Source organism: Leptodactylus fuscus, chromosome 2 (genome assembly GCF_031893055.1).
Source record: "Leptodactylus fuscus isolate aLepFus1 chromosome 2, aLepFus1.hap2, whole genome shotgun sequence".
Taxonomy (NCBI): domain Eukaryota; kingdom Metazoa; phylum Chordata; class Amphibia; order Anura; family Leptodactylidae; genus Leptodactylus; species Leptodactylus fuscus.
In genome coordinates, this window is record NC_134266.1 from 131,711,692 (window position 1) to 131,738,121 (window position 26,430).

At 40.1% G+C, this 26,430-nt stretch overlaps 1 protein-coding gene across 2 annotated transcripts; it reads left to right on the top strand.

The window, feature by feature from the left end:
• Positions 1-571: 571 nt before the first annotated feature.
• On the top strand, positions 572-24,477 carry KDM1A (lysine demethylase 1A). 2 transcript variants are annotated; one of them, XM_075264603.1, is made up of 19 exons: positions 572-1,210; positions 9,120-9,285; positions 10,689-10,822; positions 10,902-10,980; positions 11,086-11,178; positions 11,548-11,654; positions 11,993-12,074; positions 13,310-13,437; positions 14,590-14,732; positions 15,180-15,270; positions 15,739-15,873; positions 17,195-17,268; positions 17,369-17,480; positions 17,562-17,694; positions 18,583-18,770; positions 20,290-20,404; positions 21,546-21,673; positions 21,888-22,034; positions 23,337-24,477. In XM_075264603.1, exons 1-19 carry the CDS (start codon positions 923-925, stop codon positions 23,514-23,516), a joined length of 2,523 nt encoding a protein of 840 aa, XP_075120704.1. In that variant the 5' UTR covers positions 572-922; the 3' UTR covers positions 23,517-24,477. The 2 variants fall into 2 exon arrangements, with proteins under 2 accessions (XP_075120704.1, XP_075120705.1); XM_075264604.1 differs by having other exon boundaries at positions 573-1,210; positions 13,310-13,404.
• The last annotated feature ends 1,953 nt before the right edge of the window (positions 24,478-26,430 follow it).

Here is a 26,430-nt window from a genome sequence, read left to right on the forward strand (position 1 = left end):
AATATTAGTCATTTTTAAATCTTCAGTTTCGCTGCATATCCAAAATCTACAAGTCTACATTGCTTGCAAAGTTTATTGTGGACTTTTTCTTCCACGCTGAAGTCAAACAGGAAAACTTACAACTCTGCAAGCACAATGTGTAAGAAACAGACATGCCATATGGATTGTAGAGTCTCACTGAAGGCAATTTCTGCAGATTGTGACGATTTTAATCACATAGATGGTATTCTAGCGTGCAAGTTTCCACAGAATATCAACATTCCCTTCCTATGTGAATGTCCCTGCAGCGAGCGGTCAGACTGCTGGACAATGCTGGAAGACTACTTTATGTGTGAATGGAGTCACAATGACTTTGTGTAGCTGGCCACTGACTGGGGCACTAGCACATGGCGTGTAACACTTGACTAGGGGCAGACACTCTCTGCAGATAGGGACTATGGGGTACTGAGCAGCTCGTGCAGCCTGACTCCCCCTGCCAAGGTCAGCAGTGTGCCCAGTGGGTGCTCCTACACCGTACAACTACATGTTATAAAGCCACTGCAGCCCTGTAGACTCTTCTATATGACGTACAAGGAAGTATGTGGATGTTTACTGTGGCCTAAGTCTCCTCCACAGCAGACGTGAGAGCCGGCTAGCCTTCTCCTCTCAGACCCCCGGTACAGCCACTACACTGGCAGGTGAGGTACCCAGCTAACGTCTGGAGGGGGAAGGGACGCCCAGCGGTGGGCGGAGCCAGGGCAGGGTGCGCGTTCTCGTCGTGCAGCGCGTGGGTCCTGGTGTCTCCCTCACACATACACACACACAAGGCTTCGACCGCCGGTGTATCAGGTCTAGTGTCCACTACTCCACCCATCATCCTTGCACAGGCTCCGCCCCTTCTCTGGCCCCTCCCACCTCGATCCAAAGCCGCCATCTCAACTCGATGCTTACTGCTAAGAAGTCCGAGGCCGACGGGGGTGGTGAGAACGGAGCAGAGTCTCAGCCCCCTGCATCCTCCTCTTCTTCATCATCCTCCTCATCGTCTTCATCTGGTATAATGGCGTCACCAGATACTGGGGTGTCCCTTGAAAGGACCCCAAGGAAGAAGGAGAGGGCCTCTCCAGGGGCAGAGCACGGAGGCTCCTCTGCACCAGGAATCATGGCTGGAGGGGATGGGGGGTTGCCTGAAACGCCCGAAGGTCGGCGAACGAGTCGTAGAAAAAGGGCAAAGGTGAGTCTGAATCGGTGGCCCTCGTACGATCTAAATCGCACAGCGCCATATGTGGTATCGCTCAGCACCCTGCGCCATTATCCTGTAGTGCCGAGCCAATGGTATGCAACAAAGATCCATACACGTGATGGGGTCCTGGAATGGGCGATATCACTTCTTATGAGGGGAGACCCCTCTGTGCACTTCCTGCCAATCGGCCCATTGTAAACAGTGCAGGCAGCCTTCACTCAGTCCGGAGTGGCTGATAACAGGGAACAATAGCGCGCGCCTATGTAGTCTGTATAATGAGCAGAAGACATGCCCACTGAGTCTGGCTACACACAAGGCTATCATAGGAGAGTCCTAGGACTACAACGCTCATCATCTTCAGAGTAGCCATTGATAGGATCTGATGGGAGCAGGGGGACATATTGTGTGGTATATTACATTGGAGAGAATGGGAAACCTCAGAAGTTGTACTCGCACACAGTGTGGTAGGTTTTTCTTTGTGAGTAAAGGCTGTTGTGTGAACACGTCCTTACAGACCGCTTCCCTTGGTGTGTCCCACGCATTGCCTCACCTTGGCTCTTTTCCTATACACTGCACATTCGGTCAGTATTTTGAAGTCAAAATCTGAATATTCTGTTTTGCTTCAAAATACTGAGCGGGTCTGCAGTGTGTGAATAAAGCCTGAGAATCAGCCTGCTGGCCTACTATATGAGAGGTGCCCTTGTAGCCAGGCTGGTGAACATGGTGTCTGGCTCCAGAGCGTTGTGCACAGGAGCCAGAGAGCGCATTGTCAACCATCTGCTGCAGCTGTTGCCATAAACAATGAGCGTATTAGTGAAGACTGCCATAACAAAGCCAGCCTGCCATGCCTTACAATGGGACCTCACAGAATCCTCATAGTTACCCGTCATGCACACATAGGGCACACACCACAATATAATACAAATATATGGGATATTTGTGTGTGACGCTTGCTTTGGATTAATACTTTCATGTTCTAGTTGGTGACTTATCTAGCAGACTTTGTGTCTAAGGACCTACTGTATTTATAAGATCACACAATGATAGCATAACCACTAGGTGTGCCATAAATGTCTGTCCATGCATCTATCTCTGTCCTGCTGACTGCCAGCTCTGGTCAGGTCTATGGAAACAGCCAAGCCCACTCCAGCTACCCTGTTTCTGCAACTCCCTTTCACATCACAGTTGGTCCCATAAAATTGACCACTGCTGCCAGTCTGAATTTGGCTGTCAATGGGATTGGGTCAGACGAGACAGGGTTTTTTGGGGTCATGGGACTTTCTTTAAAGGGATTCTACCACTAAAGCACTTTTTTTTTCTAGTTACCACGTCGGAATAGCCTTTAAAAAGGCTATTCGTCTCTTACCTGTGGAAGTGCTCTCCGCCGCGCCGTTCGTTCAAAATACCGGTTTGTACCGGTATGCTAATGAGTTCTCTCGCAGCGATGGGGGCGTCCCCATTGCAGCTCGAAAACTCACCGCAGCGCCGCCTCTCCGGTCTTCGGTGTCCTCCCCTTGCCTCTTCAGCGTCTGTCGGACGCCTGCGCAGTATGCTCTCTGTTCGGCGAAGATTGCCGAACGTACTGCGCATGCGCGAAAGTGCGGTGCCCGCACTATGGCTGGGACCGCTATTTCGCGCATGCGCAGTACGTTCGGCAATCTTCGTCGAACAGAGCGTACTGCGCAGGCGTCCGACAGTACGCTGAAGAAGCAAGGGGAGGACACCGAAGACCGGAGAGGCGGCGCTGCGGTGAGTTTTCGAGCTGCAATGGGGACGCCCCCATCGCTGCGAGAGAACTCATTAACATACCGGTACAAACCGGTATTTTGAACGAACGGCGCGGCGGAGAGCACTTCCACAGGTAAGAGACGAATAGCCTTTTTAAAGGCTATTCCGACGTGGTAACTAGAAAAAAAAGTGTTTTAGTGGTAGAATCCCTTTAAGGTCATTATAGCAATAGGGTAGGACAGCCTAAATGGCTAAGTGTGCATGTCTTCTGGGTGGGGGAAGTTGCCTGGCAATGACTTATCTCCCTTACAAACAAAAGGATCCTTATTCCTTATCCTTTCTGACATCTGTGTTTGGGGAGGAGCTCGGAGGCTCCCACATGCGTTCTATGTTCTTCAGGATTGGCCGACATTAGCCTGATGTGTATGGTCAGCTGTAGCTTCTGTGATCTTCCAGTTGCAATAGAGCAGCGAGATCAGCAGCTGCCAGGCACCAGTGGACTACTTATCTCCTAATAGAAGGCTGTATATTCATGCTAACTGTTGACCGTCTATTTCACCTGATCTCTCCATAAACATGTTGGTTTGGACTTGCTATTGTGGACATTCATTAAAGGGAGTCTATCGTTGGGGATTTCGTTTTTTAAGTAAACTCATGTTGAAATAGTCTTTAGAAATACTATTCTAGTCCTATCTCTCTTTCTCTCCTCCTCGCAGCCGTTTTTCAAATATATAATTTATGGCAAATATGTAAATGAAGCTTAGGGAGCACAGGAGGCGTTCCCCCTGTGCTCTGAGCACCACAGTATTATACCGTTCATGCCGCTTCCTGGGCCGTTCCTTCAAATAGATTAGCTCATCCTCTTCACTGCCTAGCAGCTGCCTCTGTCTTCAGCGGGATCCAAATCCCACACAGGCGCTGTTCACTCCTGTAGGAATATAATAAGGATGGCCAGCAGAGCATGCGCTGTATGCTCATCTCAAACTATATATATATATATATATATATATATATATATATTATACTGTATATATATATATGTGTGTGTGTGTGTTCTTTTTTTTTTCTTTTTTTTTCCTTTAAACTCTTAATCTTTATCTAAATGCAATATTAAAGTGAAAATAAATCAGCCTGAAATCATGTCACGTGAGCAGTGATGTTCCCTGTTGTCTCTAATACTGCCTGTCTGCAGTGTTGGCAGTATTTATTGTTTTACCACTATTCACGCAGCTGTATGGTTGTGTACAGGAATCTACCTGCACGAGAATAAGCGTGTCAGAAGGTGTCCTCTTCACTTTTAAAGGGATTCTATCTTTAGAATCCCTTTTTCTACAAAGACCACGTCGGAATACCCTTTTGAAAAGTTATTCTTCTCCTACCCTTGTTATTCTAATCCACACTGTTCCTGAGAAATTTCTTATTTCTTACTTATGTAAATGAGTCTTCAATAAGCACAGGGGTGTTCCCCCTGTGCTTTTCGAAAACTCTCCAGCAACGCCTCTGTCTTCTTCCGCCGACACCTCTCCACCGCGTCATCAGCCAACAGAGCCAATTGCGCATGTCCGTTCGATCATTTTCCAGTGGTCTGCGCAGTTGGCTCTGCCAGTTGATGACATGGTGGAGAGGTGTCCGCGGAAGAAGACAGATATTGCTGGAGAGTTTTCGGGGAGCACAGGGGACGCCCTTTGTGCTTTCTAAGCGCTGGGGAATGCCACCTGTGCTTTCTGAAGACTCATTTGCATAAGGAAGAAGTAAGAAAATTCTCAGGAACGGCGGCGCAGATCAGAATAATAAAGGTAAGAGAAGAATAACCTTTCTAAAGGCTACTCCGACGTGATATTTGTAGAAAAAGGGATTCTAATGATAGAATCCTTATAAAATGTCGGCTTGCATTGGATCTTTCCATGGCACTTATGTGTTTTTTTTTTTTTGTTTAATTAAAAAGGGAGCATTGTCATACTAGGGCATTGAATGTCTTTCTTCCATTTGTCACTAAAATGCAACTAAATCTATATTCAATAACATTAAGTGCACTGACCAGCCCCCCTCAAACTTGTTTAATAAAATGGGAGTTTTCCAGATAAAACATTAATGGTCTATCCTCAGGATAATCTATAACTGTTTGAAGGGTAGTTGTCAAACCCCAGAGACTCCCAGTGATCAGTACTCACTATGTAACATGGCAGCCCCTTACTACTACTCATCTCTTGAGATACTGGGGGACCCTAGGCTGTGCGTAGGAACTTGCTGAGATGACAAGGGAAATTTCCAGGAAGAATATTAGAGATCCAGCAAAATGCAGAATTCTAAAAAAAAAAAAAAATGTATTGTACCTGTAGAAGTACTTGGTACATTGGCACCTCTTTCTTGCAGTCACCTGGTGTGGTCAAGTAGATGCTAATAAGTGACATCCCCAGCTGTGCCTATCTACTACATTAGTATAAACCCGCTCTTTACTGGGGAGGCAGTCTTATTCTGGTTGTATGCAAAAATCTGACTTGGCATATCTAACCTGTGTAACGTAAAGGGGTATTCAAAAAAGAATAAAAAATCTGTTCACTAGATAAATGCTAGTTCAGTGGGGGATGAATCCACGAATAAAAGAAATGTCCAGCAGGGCTGAAGTTGACGTGGGGTTTCTCCTATGGCACGTGTGATGATTTGACTTTTTATATGTAAAGTCTGCAATAAAGAAGAAGTTTTTTATTACAACTTCGGCCCTGCTGGACATTTCTTTTATTCGTGGATTCATTGTTCTTTACTCCAGACTGTGGGAGTTTACTCCTGGCAAGGCACATCCATTAATATATGACAAGAAGTGGAGTTGTGAACCTACTTCTGCAAATGGGCTGAGTTTTTTCCTTATTCCCTTTTCCCGTTTATATAGTTCAGTGGGGGGTCTCACTGTTGGGACCTCCATAGATCACCAGAACACTAAACCTCTGTCCTCTATTCGCTCCAGCCTCAAGACCACAGCTAGGTGTAGTTTGAATGAAGCAACCTGCAGCTCCATTCAATATCTACTTGGTCCTATAGGGGATTGTTTTCAGCCCTGAAATACAAAAGTGACTATAGATTGGAAATCTGGTTATACAATACTGTCCATGGGACTATATTGCACAAGATATGACAGGTACCCTGTGCATTGTTCCTGCTGCTCTAAATGCTAGTTTTCCACTACATATCAAACCTAGATGTGTTCTTCCTGACATGCGCTAAACCACTTCAGTGAATATATCTTTCTCTGCTGCAGACTCCAGTGTTTTTAAGGCTGAGATCCTTAACCTGTGGCTCTACATCTATTCTTTGTAGCAAGCTCTGTGGTTGGAGACTCTGTGTGCAGGTGGACTTTCTATGGTTGTATTGGTTTTGTGGTGAATGAAAATATGATTTGTGTATGCTTGAGCTTTCAGAATTTTGCAGTCCTGGTTCTTGAGCTTGTGTGGTCTACACTTTGGTGAGAAAACATATTAAGGGAGCAGAACATGTATTTTAGGGGTGCAAAGGAATAGCTGGTGGCTGAAGTAGCTATAATCATGGCTGTATTGGCCATCTTGAAACTTACCAGTAACACCACCATGGGGAAATTGAAATACTGCATTCAAGCCACACACTGAGTAATAATAAAGGGGAGTCTCTTATCTATGACCCCTTTTAGCTAAGCATGGTGTAATTGAGTATTTAAAGTGGGTTTTGAGTAGTAAATGGCACTGATGGCTTATCAGTAAATTTCAAGCATTTTCAAAGTGGCTAAAGCAAAATATAAAAAAAAATCCTATATATGTGCTGCTGTTCATGAGGTGATGCCATCATAGATCAGAAGTAGTTGTTTTTCTTGCCCAGGTCTGTGCTGCATCTTTGTTTTGATGCTGCTAAGGCTTGCAGTGGACTTGCATCCTCCCTTTATTTACACCTGCATTGTTTGCTGCTAAGAAACTGTTCCACTGGCTAGTAAACACAGATCCCCCAATATAATATACAATAGATAAAATATAACATTTATTGAGTCTCAATAAAAAAAACAACCCCATAATCAACAAAAAAGATGTTTTCAAAATAATGGAACATTGTTACCAGTTCCAGTAAGTAATGTAGCATCACACACTAGGGTCACGCAGCTTATCAGCAGTAAGGGAAATATATTTGGTGCAGGAGAACAATACTGGAACACCCTGTCACCCCAAAAATAGCTCCCACCCTAATAAGGGTGGTCCCAAAACTGACCCTGATAGCCCTATTTATGACTCCTCTTGACATGTTTTGCGTGAGTGCTCATCAGGGGATATTTAGGAGGAGGACCCGGTGATCCAAGCTGTGCTCCCCTCCACTCAGGGTTTGAAGCTCTTCAGCTTGGGTCACCGCGTAGTTTTGGGACCGCCCTTACCTACTAGAACTGGTAAGAACGTTCCATTATTTTTAATACACCTTTTTTTTGTTGATTATGGGGTTGTTGTTTTTTTATTGAGACTCAATAATTATGTTTTATCTATTGTACGTTATATTGGAGGGTCTATGATTACTAGCTAATGATTCTGAGATCTGTGAGGAAGTTAATGCTTCTTTGATTCTTGCGCTTTTTGATTGAGAAACTGTTCTGGTATCCAGCATAAGAAATTCGATTCCTCTAGGAAGGAGGTGGGAAGTAAGGAGCAGTAGAGATAAAATGGTGTGTAATGTGTGACCTCAGGTACTACAGAGAGGGGAAAAGAGGAGAGATAACCACATGTAGGAGAGGTCACACATGAAGGAGATAAACTCTAGTAGCATGGCCATGTGGCTGCATGTAACATTGCCTTACAGACAGTACTGGGGTTGTGGAGTTGGTAGGCCAAGCCTCCTCTTCCATTTATTTTACAATTTGGCTCAGATGACATTTGTGAATGAATTGGAGTCTGTGGTTTGGTCTGTAGCCACTCTGAAAATCACTTTGAAGGACTGTCCCATCGATAATCGCGTTAGGCTAACGTCTCACGTTGTAGAAACACAGATTTTGTTGCGTTTTTATGAGCCAAACCCAGGAGTGGATTGAGCAGAAGGTAGAAGTAAAAGAACTTCCTATATATTTTCCCATTGCTTTTGTAGCCATTCTTGGCTTTGTCTCCAAAAACTGCAGCAAAATCTGCAAAAAAAGCTGCATTTCCACAACATGAGGCCTTAAGGCCCCACGGTGCAGAAACACAGCTTTTTTTTTGTAGCAGATTTTGTTGCGGGTTTTTGAGCCAAAGTCAAGAGTGGATTGCGCAAAAGGGAGAAGTATAAGTACTTTATATAATATATACAAAATCTGCAACAAAATAAGCCTTTCCGCAATGTGGGGCCTTAGCCATAAAGGGTTTTTTCCAGCTTAAAAATATTGATGACCTAACTAAAAGTAGGTCCAGTATCAAATCAGTGTAGGGCAGGTTTTCTCAGCAGCTGATACAGAGGATGGAGCTGGAACCAGATCACTGAAGTAGTCCGCCAAGTTTAACTGCAGCTTAGTTTCCATTCATTTGAATAGGAGCTAAGATGCAGTGCCTCTGTTTAGCTACTAACATAGAGAACATACGGTAGCTATCTGCTTCCTCTTCTATTCTCTGTGTAGCAGAGAACAGCTCTTCGATGAGGGTGATGGGTGTCAGACCTTCAGTGATCTGATGCTGACATCTTCTAAGGATAGCTCATCAATAATTTTATCCTTAAATACCCCTCTAAATCATTAATCTGGAGGTTCTCGAAAACCCATAAGCCTCTGAACTTCATGGTCAAGTTTTGATCTTTTATATTACTTAGTTGACTTGAGTAGTGTAAAAACATGAGCAAGGCAAAGGAAGATGGCATGTCTGATGTAAAAAGGCTATAGTTTTAGATCACTTTCAAAATTTGCCAGTGGTACCGTTGTAATTCTGCTAAACTCCAAAAACCTGACATATTGTTATATGGGCAGTATTCCATTCTCTTACTTGGGGCATCAATTACCAAATACCATGGCAGTGCCAAGATGGTCTTTTATTCTCTTGCAAATCCAATAACCTGTCTTATTATAGTGTCAATTTAGGAAGGGTGACCTCCCTGCTCTTCATTTAGTAAACTGAAAATGCAAGACTTTCTGTTTCTTATTTTACTGGTGGTCATTACATCCAGTTGTGTTGAAACCTTGTTCATACTCTTCTTGCATACCTCTTCTATACAGGTAGAATATCGGGAGATGGACGAAAGCCTTGCCAATCTCTCTGAAGATGAGTATTATTCGGAAGAAGAGAGAAATGCAAAAGCAGAGAGGGAGAAGAAAGTGCCACCTCCTCCTCCACAAGCTCCCCCAGAAGAGGAAGTTGATAGTGAGCCTGAAGAGCCCTCAGGTAAATACTAATAAAGGGTTTATGCACTTTCTAACATTGATGACTTACGAAGGGTGTTCAGAAAGTTACCTCAGTATGTTCTGTCACTGTTAGAAACCTGTGCTTGTCTGTGCACTTGCAACACACACAGAAGCAGTTCAGTCTGATGAAAGCACTGGAAGTGACAGGATGACAAGTGCAGTACAGTGGAAGCCTATAATGAAATTGGGATTTTTATCGTTGTTCTATATTTAAATTCAGGAAGAAAAGAAGCCTAAAGAAACCCATGAAAGGATGATTGCTATACATGGTGATGATGCACCTCCCTATTACCTTGTAAAGTTTTGGGCCAAGCCATTTAAATGGGGTAGGGAATCAATTGAAGATGACCCTGGTTCAAGGGCCATCTGTCAAGGCATCTTGAGAGGAAATGCATCATAAAGTGGAGACCATGATTTTGGAAGATCAATGTTCCAGCTTATAAATTAAGCATTTCAGTTGGCATGGTTTCTAGTGTCGTTCATGATGTCTTGTTGATCAAAGATCAGTTCCCAGTGAGAGCCATGAATGTTGATGCTTGTCACTAGCAATTTAGCCAAGAGAATTCAGACATGCTTAGTGAAAATCCAGGAGACTTCTGTTCTTGAGTTGTTACTGATGATAAAACATGGGTCCACTCACATAATCCTAAGACCAAACAAGTGTCCATACAATGGAAGCACGAGAGGTCACCAACTCCAAAGAAATTTTGTGTGCAGCATTCAACTGGAAAGGCCATGACAACAGTTTTTTGGGATGCAGAAGGTGTTTTATTACCAGACTTCATGCCGCACAAGATGACCATTACTGGAGATACCTATGCTTCAACAATGAAAGCATTATGTGAGGCATTTAAAGAGAAACACCGTGGGAACCTTGTGGTTTACTCTTAACAATGCCTTCATTTAATTTTTCAGCAAAGTGTTACTGTGTACAAAGTGTAAAAGTCATGTTTTTGGCTAAGTCTGACCAACACAGAACTCAAGACATACAGAAACTCTTAAAACTGTGCAAACATCCTTAATTTCTAGATACAGTAAGATTTTAAAGTCATGATGTATTTTAAACATTTTGAAGCAAGTGGGTTAAAGAGGTTGTGCATGGGTCTGGCAATGGCCAGGAGTAGCAGGCGACTGCAAAATTAAATGAATGGACACATGGATCTTGTGAGTCCTCCAGAGCAGGAGCTGGTGCACTCTCTATATTACATTTTTATAGCCTAATAGAGCACATGGAGAAGGGTTTCCTTATTAAAACGTACTACCTGCAGCACGGTGGTAATACATTTTCACATTAAAAGTGCATTTATTTTTTGTTCTGCCCTATATCAGGAAGCTACTGAACTTTAATTTAATGCAATTTACCAGTATGTCTTTCTTTTTCAGGTGTAGAAGGTGCAGCCTTCCAGAGCAGACTTCCTCATGACAGAATGACTTCTCAAGAGGCAGCATGCTTCCCTGATATCATTAGTGGCCCACAGCCAACTCAGAAGGTCTTTCTATACATCCGGAACCGTACAGTAAGTATCGCTCTACGTTGTCTTAGTGGCTGCTCTAAGCTTGCTCTTACTCATCTTGCCATCTCTTCATCTATTGTAGTTACAGTTGTGGTTAGATAATCCGAAGGTCCAATTGACATTTGAGGCAACACTTCAGCAACTAGAAGCACCTTATAATAGTAAGTTGTTATGCTTTTAATATTCTTATAGCGTGAAGCTGAAATAAATAATATATTTTAAAGCCCTACAATTCTCGCCACGTTAATGTTTTGTTTCTACTTTAGGTGACTCTGTGCTGGTTCACAGAATACATTGCTATCTGGAAAGGCATGGGTTAATTAACTTTGGCGTCTACAAGAGACTGAAACCTTTACCAGGTGAGAAGTCTAAAATGTTTGTAAATGATTAAAATAAAACGGAAATAATAAATGTAAAATGCTAAGCGTTTACTAGTTTTGTGTTCTAGTCATTTAAAAAGTCATCCCATAACCATACAGGGGACACTGTGTGCGCTATTGGGGTTTTTATATGGCATGTAACAATTGCTACAGTGTACCTTGAGGGACACACAAATTTGTCCCCAGATGTCATTTTTCTATTATTGTTTAGGTAAACTGTTTTCTAGTTACTATGCGCAAATCTCACTGTGTCCTTTTCTCCCATGAGCAATTCAGGTCTGGCCAGCATAGACCATCTCTCTTGTAAAATTCTGAATTTGTTACCAACCTATTTCCTTCCTCCTTTAGCCAAGAAAACTGGGAAGGTGATCATCATTGGCTCTGGGGTGTCTGGTTTGGCTGCAGCTCGCCAGTTGCAAAGTTTTGGTATGGATGTTACCCTCTTAGAAGCTAGGGTAAGTAAAGTAAACCCGTACTACTTTTCAGCACCATAAACTAGTTTCCTAATTGAATACAGCTAGACTATTTTTAATGCAAATCGAAAGAAATTTTAAGAATTGTAGAACATTCATGGCCTAGCTACAGTAACAACAAGGAGTTTGCTACTGATTGATTAGTTCTACTTACCTGTCAAATTCTTTTGCATTGGATATCATGCCCAAACAAACGGCAAACAGTGGTTTGTATAAAGACTTATATTTGACTATGTAGTGACTAAAATTTGATTTTATTTATTTTTTTGTACTGTAGATTTGCAGGATTTCAAATGGGTTAATATTGATTTGTTATACAGGATCGTGTTGGAGGAAGAGTTGCTACCTTCCGTAAAGGAAATTATGTTGCTGACTTGGGTGCAATGGTAGTCACAGGTCTTGGTAAGTTGATGTTGGACAATACTAGAGCTGTTTTCTAGCAGATAAAAATATGTATTTAATACAGCTTACCATGGAGATGCTAACGTAAAAAAATATGATTTCCTCTCACTTATTCTCCACCAAACCTCTGTGTTTCTTAGTACCTCTTAACACACAGGAAATATTCTGAGATGTCTATTCTTCCAGTTACTGGGTACCACTTTGACTTGCCTCATCCAGTGATTGGCTGAATCAGCATATGTATATGTGTATTTCAGACCCCAGTAACTAAAGACCAATAGGGACTTGGTCAGCCAAGGAATCATATGTAGTGGGAGTAGTAATGGGGGAATTAAGAGTGATTGCTTTATTATCCTAATTTATAATCAATATTTACATTGGTTGCTTTATATTTCCGTATTTTTTGGATTATAAGACTCACTTTTTTTCCCCCCAAATTTGGATATTTCTTAACAAACATTGAGCTTTGATGCAAAATTTCCTAAAGTTGACCATGAGTGTAAAATACCAAGAGTAATTTTCATAAAATTCCAGGTTTCTGCTTTCAGAAAAATATCTATTATCTATAGTATGATTTATTTTCTAATTCAGGTTTTCTCCTTTTTTGTGAAATTGTAAATTGTCCTAGCAGCAAAAGGAATAAAACAAAACTATAGTCTTTACCTTTTAACATTGCACGTTAATCAACTCCACAACAGCAAACTAATCTTGGTAAAAGCACTCTAGAAACATCTTAGGGAGCGTTCACACTACCGTCGGTGTCCGACAGGTAGTGTCCGCTCCTAGTGTCCGCTCAAAATCTGTCACGGACATTAGGAGCGGACACTAGCTGTGTCCGTGACACCTGTCATTCATCTCAATGGGCATCGGGTGCGTTCTTTTGCACTCCGTGCCCGTCCTTCCCTGTCCGCAAGTGAAGATGTCTGACTTCTCAAGCGGACAGAAGAACCCTGCATGCAGGGTTTTTCTGTCCGCTTGTGAAGTCGGACATCTTCACTTGCGAACAGGGAAGGACAGGCACGGAGTGCAAAAGAACGCACCCGATGCCCATTGAGATGAATGACAGGTGTCACGGACACAGCTAGTGTCCGCTCCTAATGTCCGTGACAGATTTTGAGCGGACACTACCTGTCGGACACGGACGGTAGTGTGAACGCTCCCTTATTTAGTAAGTCATATGGATCACTGTATGTAACACATACTGAAGCAATTTTTTTTTTTTTTGCTTGCTATAGGTGGCAATCCAATGGCTGTGATCAGCAAACAGGTTAATATGGAACTGGCAAAAATAAAGCAAAAATGTCCACTGTACGAAGCTAATGGACAAGCGGTAAATGAACATATACTGAATCAAAAGCAAAGTGTAATTTTTATTATTGCTTACCTTTTTATGTTTCTGATGAATTTTATAATTGTGAAGATATTATGCAAGTGTTTGTTATATAGAACATTAATCATCTGTGCCCTCTTGTTAAATGGTTAGTCATAGAAAGCTGTACAGTGGATTTTGAAGTGGTGACCGCTCATTTTTAGTGAATAGTAGATTTACCTCTGTAAGGCAACGTTCACAGAGAGGAATTAGGAGCTGAGTTTGTGGGTATCTGCCAGTAGCGACATTGACAGAGGAGACTACTGCTGATTAGCCCCATTGTTTCTGAGGGTTATCGGCGAGTAGAACTTGGCCTGTCCACTGCAGTTTGCGCAGTATTGGAATTGGAGAGGAATATATATTTTATTTTTACTTTTTTAATAATTTCTGAGTATTCATTTAAAGGCCGTTTTGCAGAGGTCCATTATAGAATGTAATGTCCTCCCTTGCTGTAGCTGTTTTAGCATAGAAGAATGAAATATAAAAAAACAAAAAACTTGAATCTTCAGTTTTTAAGGACACGTTGATCCAAGGTTTTTATACTGACTGCCAGATTTGGAGTCGGGAAGGAATTTTTTCCCCTGAAATAGGGCAATTGGCATGAGCCTTATGGGGTTTTTTGCCTTCCCCTGGATCAACACTGTAGGGATTGTAGGGTTATAGGTTGGACTTGGACTAATGTCTTTATCCAACCTCATCTACTATGTAACTATGTAGTTGATACCTTTTTTAATGGCCAATAATGATGACAGATTACAAGCTTTCGAGGCTCTCTGCCTCTTCCTCAGGTATAGTAGGCCAAGAGCCTCGAAAGCTTGTAATCTGTCATCATTATTAGTTGGCCATTAAAAAGGTATCATCTACTGAAGACTTTCAAGTTTTGATGTTTGTTTTTTTTATATTTCATAGCCACTGGCTAACAAGGTAAAAAAACATACTCTTTCCTTAGCATAGAAGAATACAGTTATCATTGATTTTGATCTTCAGTGAGCTTCCTTTTCAATTTGGGTAACTCTAAGTGTGTGACTGGGGTCTTAGAATGTTTGGGAACATCTGGTGTAGTGTATGTATGTATGTTGATAGTGTACTTGATTTATCCATTTACTTATTACGTATTGTTTCCTAATTTTTCCATTCACGTTTCAGGTGCCAAAAGAAAAGGATGAAATGGTAGAACAAGAATTTAACCGTTTGTTGGAAGCTACATCCTACCTCAGTCATCAGCTAGATTTTAATGTTCTTAATAATAAACCTGTCTCACTAGGGCAAGCTTTGGAAGTTGTTATACAGTAAGTAGTTCTCAAATGTTTTGTTGAGGCCTATAGTACTTAAAGGGGTTTTCTGGGACTATAAATTGTTGGTCTATCCTTGGGTTATTAGAAGCTATTATTTATCAGTTATAGCTTTATACATTGTATAGATGATGTTCTTGGTACTCTGGCTCTTTGCAACTCCGTGCCATTCACATGAGACTGAGTTGCAATACTGTGCACAGCTACTGCAAAATGTGGTTGACTGGTTAAAAAAAAAAAAAAAAGCCTCTGGAGTCCAGCAACCCTTTTATTAACCAGTATCAGATAAACCCTTTAATATAAATGCATGTGTGCCATTTGAGATAGCTGCACACTGTTGTATTTATCCTTCAGTATGCATTCTTGTGAATTAGTTTTTCTTTTTGTAGATTAACTGAAGTGTCTGGTTTGTTTCTAAGGCTCTTTATGTTTTTTTTATTCCAGACTTCAAGAAAAACATGTAAAGGATGAACAAATTGAGCACTGGAAAAAAATTGTGAAAACACAGGAAGAATTAAAAGAGCTATTGAATAAGGTGAGCCTTTTAATTTTTATTTTTTTAATAAAGCAAAACTATTGGTACCATATGAAAGCTGAAACTCTTAGCTTGAATAGATACGTCCCTTTTTGTCATTTGCTATATGTGTATACATTCGCAACACAGGTTGACTATGGGACAGACCTTAGTACTTTCTTTTGGCTAAAGAACTAAGTGTTGCTAGGTTAATAAAGTATATTACAAATATGTTCAGCAAACCCATCCCTGTAAAATGGCAAAAAAAATGAACTGCCAGTTTTATTTTAATAATTCAGGTGAATCTGACGGCAGTCAGGGACTTGCTTAAGACACGTACAGAAAGCTAGTCTTAATAAATTCCTTAACTTGTGCACGTTTACTAACCTGGGTTTGCAGCAACAGATGCATTCACCTTTTCTGCTATTCTAACTTTTTTTTGTTTCTTTCTCAGAATAACCTCTCAACCTCTGGTCTTGTTTTTAACAGATGGTTAATTTAAAAGAAAAGATAAAGGAGCTTCATCAGCAATACAAAGAGGCTTCTGATGTAAAGCCTCCTCGAGACATCACTGCTGAATTTTTAGTGAAAAGCAAGCACAGAGATCTTACTGCACTTTGCAAGGTATTGACAATTTCATGCATCCTTTCTAATGACCTTGTGTTAAAGGACCTTTCATGTCATCTAAGATGGGTCATTTTATATACTGTTACAAACATGACAGTGCTCTGAGTTCACCACACTTTAAATTTTGTAGGAATTTGTTAGTTTCTGCTTTCAATATTGCTGTGATGCCAGCAGGCTGGCCTCACAGATCAGTGCCATTGCTAGGCAGTGAGGAAGGCCCCCCTCCTCCTAGGGGTGTATTTCAGTAGTCTTGTTCTGTTTTGGGGGCTTTCCTAACTGCCCAATCAGTTGCTGAGCTGTCGCAGTAGGCCAAAAGTAATGGTATCCGTATGGGTATGTACACACGTAAGAATCTGCTGTGGATTTAGGACGGATTCTGCCCCTGAATCCATGGCAGACTCTGACCCCAAATCTGCCTCCCATTAAAATTTGTATTTGGCAAAGGTAAAATTTATAAAAAAAAAAAAAAAAAAAAAAAAATGTTCCAACAGTAGACAAAATTATGATGCTTCACCATAACATAAGTATAGAGAAAAGACTTGAACTTCTTGTATCCACTCCTTTATTTATCCTGCATCAAAAATTGTCAGGTAAAATGCCTGTGTGATTTCAGCCAAATTTCCAAGTTCATGCCATAAATAAATGAGAGGTTACAGTTTTGTACAGAGCTATTTGTATTAAAGAGGACCTTTCATCAGATCGGGCACAGGCAGTTCTATATACTGCTGGAAAGCTGACAGTGCGCTGAATTCAGCGCACTATCGGCTTTCCCGATCTGTGCCCGGTGTAAAGCGCTATCGGTCCCGGTACCGTAGCGCTTTACAGTCAGAAGGGCGTTTCTGACACTTAGCCAGGGACGCCCTTCTGTCCAGCAGCGCCTATCGCGCTGTACTGTGGAGTGGGGAGGAACACCCCCTCCCTCTGCTCACACAGCTCGTCCATAGACGAGTATTATCAGGAGAGGGAGGGGGGAGTTCCTCCCCGCTCCACAGTACAGCGCGATAGGCGTTGCTGGGCAGAAGGGCGTCCCTTGCTAAGTGTCAGAAACGCCCTTCTGACTGTAAAGCGCTACGGTTCCGGGACCGCTTTACACCGGGCACAGATCGGGAAAGCCGACAGTGCGCTGAATTCAGCGCACTGTCAGCTTTACACCAGTATATAGAGCTGCCTGTGTCCAATCTGATGAAAGGTCCTCTTTAATGGGGGGGAGGGGGGGGGCACACAGTCACATACATCCACATTGGTAACCTAGTGTTATCTGGCTCTCTTTGTAAAGGATGTTGCTAATCTTGCATTTCTTTCATTTCAATGACTGCAGGAATATGATCAGCTGTCAGAGGCCCAAGGAAAGCTTGAGGAGAAACTGCAAGAACTAGAAGCCAATCCTCCAAGGTAACTTTGAATAGTTTCATATCTGACTTCATGTTTTTACGGAATATTAAATATTCAGATGTTACATTTTCACTCATTGGTTTTCATTGTTTTCTCTTAGTGATGTATACTTATCTTCTCGGGACAGACAGATACTTGACTGGCATTTTGCAAACTTAGAATTTGCTAATGCAACACCCCTTTCTACACTCTCTCTAAAGCATTGGGATCAGGTAATTTCTATTGCAGTTTTTGTTTTCCTTGCTATGTCTGGGTGCAACTCTTCCTATATCATATTTGTTCATGTTTGACAGGATGATGACTTTGAGTTTACCGGCAGCCATTTAACGGTTCGCAATGGCTATTCCTGTGTTCCTGTGGCATTAGCAGAAGGTCTTGATATCAAGCTTAACACTGCTGTTCGACAAGTACGCTACACAGCTTCTGGTATGTTCTAGAGAAATGTCAATTGTAGTTTTGTATGATCTGAAATTTAGTTTTGTTTTTTAAATTCCTGCTTGGGCCTTTGGATTGATTAAGATCTTTTGGTACTTATCTAAACGCTTTCAGAAGTTTTTAGGTATTGGTAGATTGATCACCAATATCAATTTGGGGGGGGGGGGGGGGCGGAGCAAACTCTTGAAATCTCCATCTGAGTTTTTTTTTTTTTTTTTTGAAGGATCTGTTGCACTTTTGTGGTCCCTTCATTGTATATCTTGAGTGATTTGGCTACACACCATCTACTTAGTGGCAGTGCAGGGTATTACAACTTTGTACCATTTACATGAAGTTTGAGCCTCTGATGTACAGCGCACAAGTAGATGGACTGAGGTCCATCTGAAGCGATAGAGTCCACAGCTCATTGATGCAGCTTGCCAATGGGCACAACAGTCAAACACCATCTATATAGACTGAGCTTAGAAACCCTTCTTTTAATTTAATGGATGATCTACCTTTTTAACCATGTTTTAGAATGACTATAGGTTATATCCATAATTACTGGTGTGAAAACAGAGAAAAACTTTATTGTATATATCCGATGGGAAATATTTAGTTAGTATAATATCCACTTGGCAATAGTGCCTTGTCATTATCAGCATTGTTGTAATAGACTTCCTCTTAAGCTTTTGGGGCGTGTATAGAAGTGTCCTGCACGGACTCTCTTCATACCAATACCATATACTTTACAGAAGTGTATGTGTGTGGTGACATGGTACTGCCAAACTCTGTCTTGATAGAATCTCAGATTCTCCTGCTGCCTATATTCAGATGATTAGTCCAAAAAATGTACATATAGTATGATTTAGTCTCATGTTATTTTTTTTCTCCCCTCAGGATGTGAAGTCATAGCAGTGAACACGCGCTCTACTAGTCAGACATTTATATATAAATGTGATGCTGTGCTCTGTACATTGCCCCTGGGTGTATTAAAACAACAGCCACCAGCTGTACAGTTTGTGCCTCCACTTCCAGAATGGAAAACATCTGCTGTCCAGAGAATGGGTTTTGGAAATTTAAATAAGGTGAGGTCCATGTTAAGCTTCTAAAATACACTGTATATACACTATATGGACAAAAGTATGAGGACACCTGCACTTCACACCTACAGAACCTTTTATGATTTCCATAAGTATTAATATGGATTTAATCCCACTTTGCAGGGAAAACCATTTTCCTTCTTTGGGAAGGCTATCTATAAACATTTGAAGTGTCTGTGTGAACTGTTGCCAGGTGCTGTACTTCAGCTGTACTGGTGTTTCCATGTAAATGAATGAACAAGAGGTGCATCTGTGACTACCGAAACACCAGTACATATACAGTGGGGGACAAACACCCCCTATTCACAGGATCACTGGGGAGTTTTGTTAGTCAGCAATTTATCCTCTATCATGTGGAAAGAGGATAAATAATTTTCATAGCAGAACTTGTGTCCTAGTATTTTCTCCATAAATTCTATGATAAAATTTGGCCATAAGACACAAGGTCCAGAGCAACTCTGCATGCAACATATTTTATACAATGAGGTTGTTTTACTGTGTTAAAAAAAAAAAAAAAAAAAAAAAATTATTCTAGAAAAGTGTTTTCTGGAACTACCATATTGATAACCTATCCTTTTTTTTCAACTGTAATTTTTATTGAAATTTTTAGCATAACAAATAAAAGAACATGGGAGAAAAACATGTAACAACGATAGGGAACAGGCAACATTGCCAGACCCGCAGTATAAAACAACGCAATAAGTCACCGTAGGAAGGTACATTGAAAAAACAAAAGTATGGAGGGGGGACAGACACGTAGAGACAAGGAAGAAGGGAAGGGAGCATGCGAGAGGGGGGAGCTGGGGAATGGGGTACTAGACCACAGGCCTCGCATGGCACAATAAGCATCCCAAGGAAACCAGACGGAGTTAAAAGCATCTAAAGTATTGTTGAGGCTGGCCGTCAGGGATTCAAGGCGATAACCTATCCTAAGGATATTGAAAAGAAAAATCAGACCATACCTGAGAGAGGCTCCTGTGTAGGCCGATGTGTTGGGTTTCTGGCTCCAGTAAAAGGATTACATCCAAGATTTAGATACTGGCGGACAAGTGTTGTGTGTTGGTTTTTTTTTTTTGGTTTTTTTTTTGGTTTTTTTTTTTTTTTTTTTTTTTTGGGGGGGGGGGGATTTTTATGCTGTTCTTGGGATAGAAGACCTGCAAGGTATCCTTAGGATAGGTCATTAATTTCAAATTTGTGTGGGAGCCGGTCACCTCAGCTGATCATTTGTTTGAAGAGGCATTTGGAACAAACACAGCACCATATATTGTATAGCAGCTATGGCTCCCAAGGTCAAGATGAAGCTACAGAGCTGAAAATAACAAAGCTGCCCTCCAGGTTGTGGTATCTCAGAACACCAAGTTTGTTAGGGGTTTCAACCCGTTGTCTGTCATGACATAAGTCAGAGATTTACGTTCAAGAGGAGTTAAAATGTATGACAAGTTACTGTAGAAACTTATGCAGGAACAAATAACCTTATTTGGATTTTTTTTTTTTATATATATAGGTGGTACTATGCTTTGACAGAGTATTTTGGGACCCAACGGTTAATTTATTTGGTCACGTAGGCAGCACCACTGCTAGCAGAGGGGAGCTATTTCTTTTCTGGAATCTTTATAAAGGTACTATTAATTTATTTATTATGTATGTATTTATTTATTTTATAAATATATATATATAGTTATAGTTATAGTAGAAAAGAATGCAGAAGCAGCACAGCATACCAACCGGGTGCAAAGCCAAACTGGAAGGTGGCTAATCTTCAACTTTATATAGAAAATGGAAAAAATGGCAGCTCTCCAATATTTAGAAAAAGTGTGGGTTTATTCCAAGCAGCGACGTTTCGGTTCTTATCTGAACCTTTTTCAAGCAAAGAAGTGAGGAAAACCATCAGTTTAAATAACAACCACATCATATGGTGCATAATTACAATTAATTAGTTAGCATGTGGAAACAATGCATCACAACATCAAAACACACTTAGGTGGAGTGAAAGATACAGTGCAACAAAGTGTTATAAATATATGATGATCTAGTAACATTTTTCAGTTCGATATAAGTGACACATATATATATATATATATATATATATATATATATATATATATATATATATCTCACACCATATGTAAAAATATAAATATGAGGAGGAGGAACATCCACTTGCTTTCACTAGTATCATGGGCGTTTATTCATACATTGCAGTGTCCAAAAGTGACTGCTGTGCAAAATCAGAAAAAACATGCTTTCCCAGGCTGAATATATCACTCATAGTATATCCCTGCACGCACAGAGTAAACTAAAGTCATGTGCGGCATACCAAAAGCTGGCATCCACCCAGACTACCCAGTGCGCTTGTGTAAACCTGCATGTTAAAAAACAAGCAGCAGACACAGTGCATCTACATAGTCAGATGTTACTATAGCCACAAAAGAAATAAACAATAAAAAACAAAATAAAAAAATAAAATAAATGAATAAGTAAATAAATCAAAAGTAATTTAATCTAAACCATAAAGTATAAACATAAATAATACATAACATTTTTCCATTTTTATATATATATATATATATATATATATATATATATATATACATATATATTATATAATTTAATTAATTTTTTTTTCTTCATCGCTTCTACATATACTGTACAATGTATTAACCAGTTCCCTGTGTACATGGGTTTATAGATCTGTAGGTGCAATTATTGGACAATAAAAGTAAAAGGTGTCTTTTCTTTTCTTAATATGTTCTGTAACAGCACCAATATTGCTGGCCTTGGTGGCGGGAGAAGCTGCGGGAATTATGGAAAACATCAGTGATGACGTTATAGTTGGGCGATGTTTGGCCATTCTGAAAGGGATATTTGGCAGTAGTGCAGTACCACAGGTAAGAGTTTATTCTCAATTTTGCAGTTGGCAAATATTTTTAACAGGTCAGATAATGTAGTAAACTTCTGATATGGACTATTTTACTGCAACTTTTAATGTCTGTTTCCTAGTTTTAGAGACCTCCACAATGTATGCAGTTCATATTTCTCACATTGTGACACCATAACGCATTTAGGTACGTTATTTATCATTTACCTTTTATATACTTTCAGCCAAAAGAGACAGTTGTAAGTCGGTGGCGCGCTGACCCATGGGCTCGAGGATCCTATTCTTATGTAGCAGCTGGATCTTCTGGCAATGACTATGATTTAATGGCTCAACCAATTACTCCAGGCCCTGCCATTCCAGGAGCACCACAAGTAAGTGTTTACTATTGAAAAGATTCTTCAGCTTGATTTATTTTAGAATATACTCATTACTAAGGCAGAGTCCCCTAAGGAATAACATGGCTAGACAACCATGGCTTTTTCCTCTCCACATTTGTACCAGTCAGGCTTAGTTCACATCAGTGTTTGTTACAAAAACTGATTTAATGCAGAGAGACAGTCTAAAAAGCCTCAAAAATGGATTCTGAACAGTTTGTTATAAAGCAGATTTGATTTCAGTGGGTTTTAAAAACTATCATCAGATATCCATTTGTATAATTTCTGTCTAGTGTCTGTCGTTTTGGGTAGAGAAAAAGTCAGACTTTCTGGACTTTTTCTCCATTCAAAAAGTAAGGATACACTATGTACAGCAATGAATCAGTTTTTGGGTTGTTTCTATTTCTTTTTTTTTTTTTTCTTTTTTTTTTTTTTTAAAACCTTGAGGTCTATGGAAGGCAGACACATATGGATTACCAACGGATAGTAATCTGTGTGTGTCCATTTTGCAATTTGATCTCCCTCTTCATTGTTCTCTACACATGCTCAGAATGAATAAGGGACAACTAAAACTATTTGTCAAACTTACCCAAAAGGACAGGGGTTTTTTTGACCAATACCCACTGACTAATCTTTAAAAAAAAAAAAAAAAAAAAAAAAAGACGGACTGTGGTTATGTGCTGTGTAACCATTTGAATCCGTTTTTATGTAAATGTCTTTTATTACTGACAAGAACCTGTTCCCTTTGTTGGATCTGCAGGTTTCTGCCTCCCAGTTGATATTTGGATAGTTGAAATCCCCCATAATAATGACTTTATTATACATTGCGGCCTCATCTATTTGTTTTATTAGTATATTTTCAGCATCTTCCATTACATTTGGGGATTTATAACAAACCCCTATCAGTATTTTATTATAATTTGTTCCTCCCATAATTTCCACCCATAAAGACTCCACATATTCATTTTCCTCCCAGATGTCCTCACGCAGCACTGGCTTAAAAGGGGTAGACCTTCATTTTTGTTTTTTGTTTTTTACATGGTTTTGCAAAACAAATTCAGAAGATGGGGGCAAAGTACTGTTATGAGTATTGTGATTGATATCTGCATACCCGGCTTCTTTTGCTCTTGGGAAGATTAAGTGCTATCAGAGGTGTCTGGCAGTTGCTTACTCCCCTCTCTCCATTTAGAAAGCATGTATGTTTGGCTAAACTGAGCATGTACTTGCAGGTGATCTGTTAAACAATCCCCCACCACCAATTTATATACTAACCCTTTTTCTCTTGTCTCCTCCCTGTAGCCCATTCCACGCTTGTTCTTTGCCGGGGAGCACACCATTCGGAATTATCCAGCAACTGTTCATGGAGCTCTACTGAGTGGTTTAAGAGAAGCTGGGCGTATCGCCGATCAGTTCCTTGGAGTCATGTATAATATACCTCGTCAGGCCACCCCTGGGGTTCCTCCACCTCCTATGCCATAAAAATCACATTGGATACATAAACTTTAACTGAGTATACCATTTTACAGTACTGAACTTCAGGCTGCTGAGCATTCTCTTACCAGAATGACTGTCATAGTATTCCATGGATTGGTTTCTTCTGCCTGTTTTCCATCAAGAATCCTGGTGTTTTGGTGCGTTAGACATAAGCTTTTTTTGCTGTTAAAAAAATGCATAAAACATTTAGAAAAATGCATTTATTTAAACAAAAAAAATGCAATTTTTTTCTCTGATAATGATTGGCCTTCATTTAAAAAAAAAAAGCTAAATGCATACTTATGACATGCATCTTTTCAAATGTGTTTTTGATGTTTTTTTTTTTTTTTAATGCAAACAAAAATACTTATGTGACGTAGCACCATTGAGCTGTATTTGGGTAGATCGTAATGCCTTGTCTCTTAGCACTACTAGCTAATTTTTTTTTTTTTCGTCATAAATTTTGCCTCCTAATGTTTAAATAAACATTACATCGGCATTAATTTTATTTTCCCCCGTTTTTTGGTTTTTTTTAAATCTTTGCTATTAAAATAATGTCTCATTGAGTATTTTTATATTAAACAATTTTGTGAAAATCTGAATAATTTTTATTTTGACTGAAGTATAAATTATTATAAAGCCTTGACAAACTGGGAAATGAACAATGCAAGATCAACCTCCATAGTTGCCTATAAGGTTTATTCTTAACAAGAAAGTTTCCGGCATATGTTAATCAGATAGTTGCAGACCCCCACCCCCATTCTTGATACTTGCCTCCATTCATTTTATGACTGTGCTGGCTTCACAAGGTGGGTGCCAAGAGTTGCCAAACTAAGTGGATATGCCAAGAATTGCTATGTTTGGAATATTCCTTTAAGATAACTTGAGTGCACATAAAAAGCTACAATTCCATAGATCATATTGGCGATTGTGGTAAAACAGAGTGACTGGCTTTTTTCCCCCCTTTTTTTCTTGTGTTTTTGTCTTGTTTTTCAAAGTTTATTTTTCATAAATTAATAAATCATAGCAAAGTATATAAATTTGGTTTTGTGGTAATAGTACTAATCTACAGAATAAAATTAACTTCATTACCTCATGCTGAATGCCATTATCGAATGTGGCCTGTTCTTGTCTCTGTTATACTGTAAAGGGAGGACTAAGCTTTGGCAATGGAGGAGAGGTATGTGTGTTGAGGCTAGCAATGGAGGCGGACATAATGACTAACACTGCTTTGTTTGTAACCTGGAGCCTGGCTCTTGTAGCTTGGGAAGTAGCATAAGGGCCCCTTCACACGGAGTTTACGCTCTGTGTATTCTGTCCATACATAAGACGCGCGTTATACGAACAAGCCATTGAACTCAATGGCTAACTACATTTTACATGTGTATTTTTACACGTGTAAAATGGACAGAATATACGGAGCGTAAACAGAATATTTTTATTACTATGCTAATGAGCTTTCAGCCAGTACAGGAAGTTCCCAGCAGCCTCCTCTCTCCTATTATCTCCTATGTGTGTGTGCAAACAGGAAGCGAGTCAGCAGCAGCAGCCTCCCATAGGAAACAACAGGAGAAGAGTGCACAATGTATTGTGCACCAGTCTAATCAGCATATGAATAAAAACTGACTTATTCAGAAACCACTGAGGCAATCTATATACTAAAGGTAGGTGTGGAATAGACTTCCTAAAGGCTATGCAAAGATGTGATTAGTTAAAAATGACTTTTCCCAGTGATAGAGCCCCTATAAAGGATGCTGTTAGATATTTCCCTTCTGTTATATCCACTACTGACTTTAGCTAAAAAAAAAAAATTTTTGTCAGTGACCGACATTAAATGGAATGGCAGGTCTGATGTTTAACTGGCATTCCATCTGCATTCCTCCTAGTCATGATCTTTCAGTTTTGATGATTGGCCAGGGTCACATTAGTCATAATTCCAACAATATAACATTTTAGCAACTATCCAGTTGCTAAATGTTATATTATGATAACTTTATAGTCCAATAAGAACCATTTAAGTCTTCACTCACTCACATGTGACAGTGATGTTTAACAAATATATATATGTTAAAAAAATAATAATAATCAGAGATTGAATTGTTGCAGCAGTGAAAACTTGATTATCAAAATTTCGTTTCACACATATATTCCCCTAGATACTATCAGAAGAGACAGGTTAATAAGCAGTAATTAGGATGAAACAAATAATTATGGACTATCTATATAAGGCTGTAGAGACCACAACACACTTGTGATATATGTAATTAAAAAAATATATATCTAAGGGTGGGTAAGTTGTGTTGCCCCCTGGACTACAGGAAATGAAAATTTCAGTCATTTCTCATTCCTGGTCGTTCATTGGCAGCACACACAGGACTGTAATGCAGTGATAATTTGGGTGGGATCTGAGAAGCTTTTATGGTTCTGCTAAAGGATAAATCCTTCATGGCATGCTATCCACAATGTAATCGCTGAAGGTGACGATAAGACATGGATGTGTAAAGCATGGTTGTAAGATGAATCTGGAACAGTTAACCATCAAAGATACCAAGTTTCAGAATGGTTTGGTGACCTGAAGTTAGTTGAAGATGGTTGACATGAGTATGACAAACCTTTGCTGGAACAGAAGGATCTGCTGAATTGGAAGTCCCCAACATCGCCTCCTTGATGTAAGGATGACCATAGGAGACAATCGCATCATGGCTATGGTTTCCACCTGCTTATGCATTATCTTTCTGACAGAAGGACAGAATTGAGGATTACAAAAAATAAAATATGTTGTCCTGTTTATGAATATTTCATCTTTTGGTACACTGACCCTGATAAGTACTGTTTACTCTGTCTTATCTGCTGCCTGGTAAAGCTGCCATGACTTCTCTGTGTTAAATGCACTATGTGGTGAATGATTTGGGAGCAGAGT

Coding starts and splice junctions, on each gene's coding strand:
- KDM1A (XM_075264603.1), top strand. CDS start 923: ATGCTTACTGCTAAGAAGTCCGAGGCCGACGGGGGTGGTGAGAACGGA. Junction 10,823..10,901: donor TATACATCCGGAACCGTACA/GTAAGTATCGCT, acceptor CATCTATTGTAG/TTACAGTTGTGGTTAGATAA. Junction 14,733..15,179: donor GCTTTGGAAGTTGTTATACA/GTAAGTAGTTCT, acceptor TTTTTATTCCAG/ACTTCAAGAAAAACATGTAA.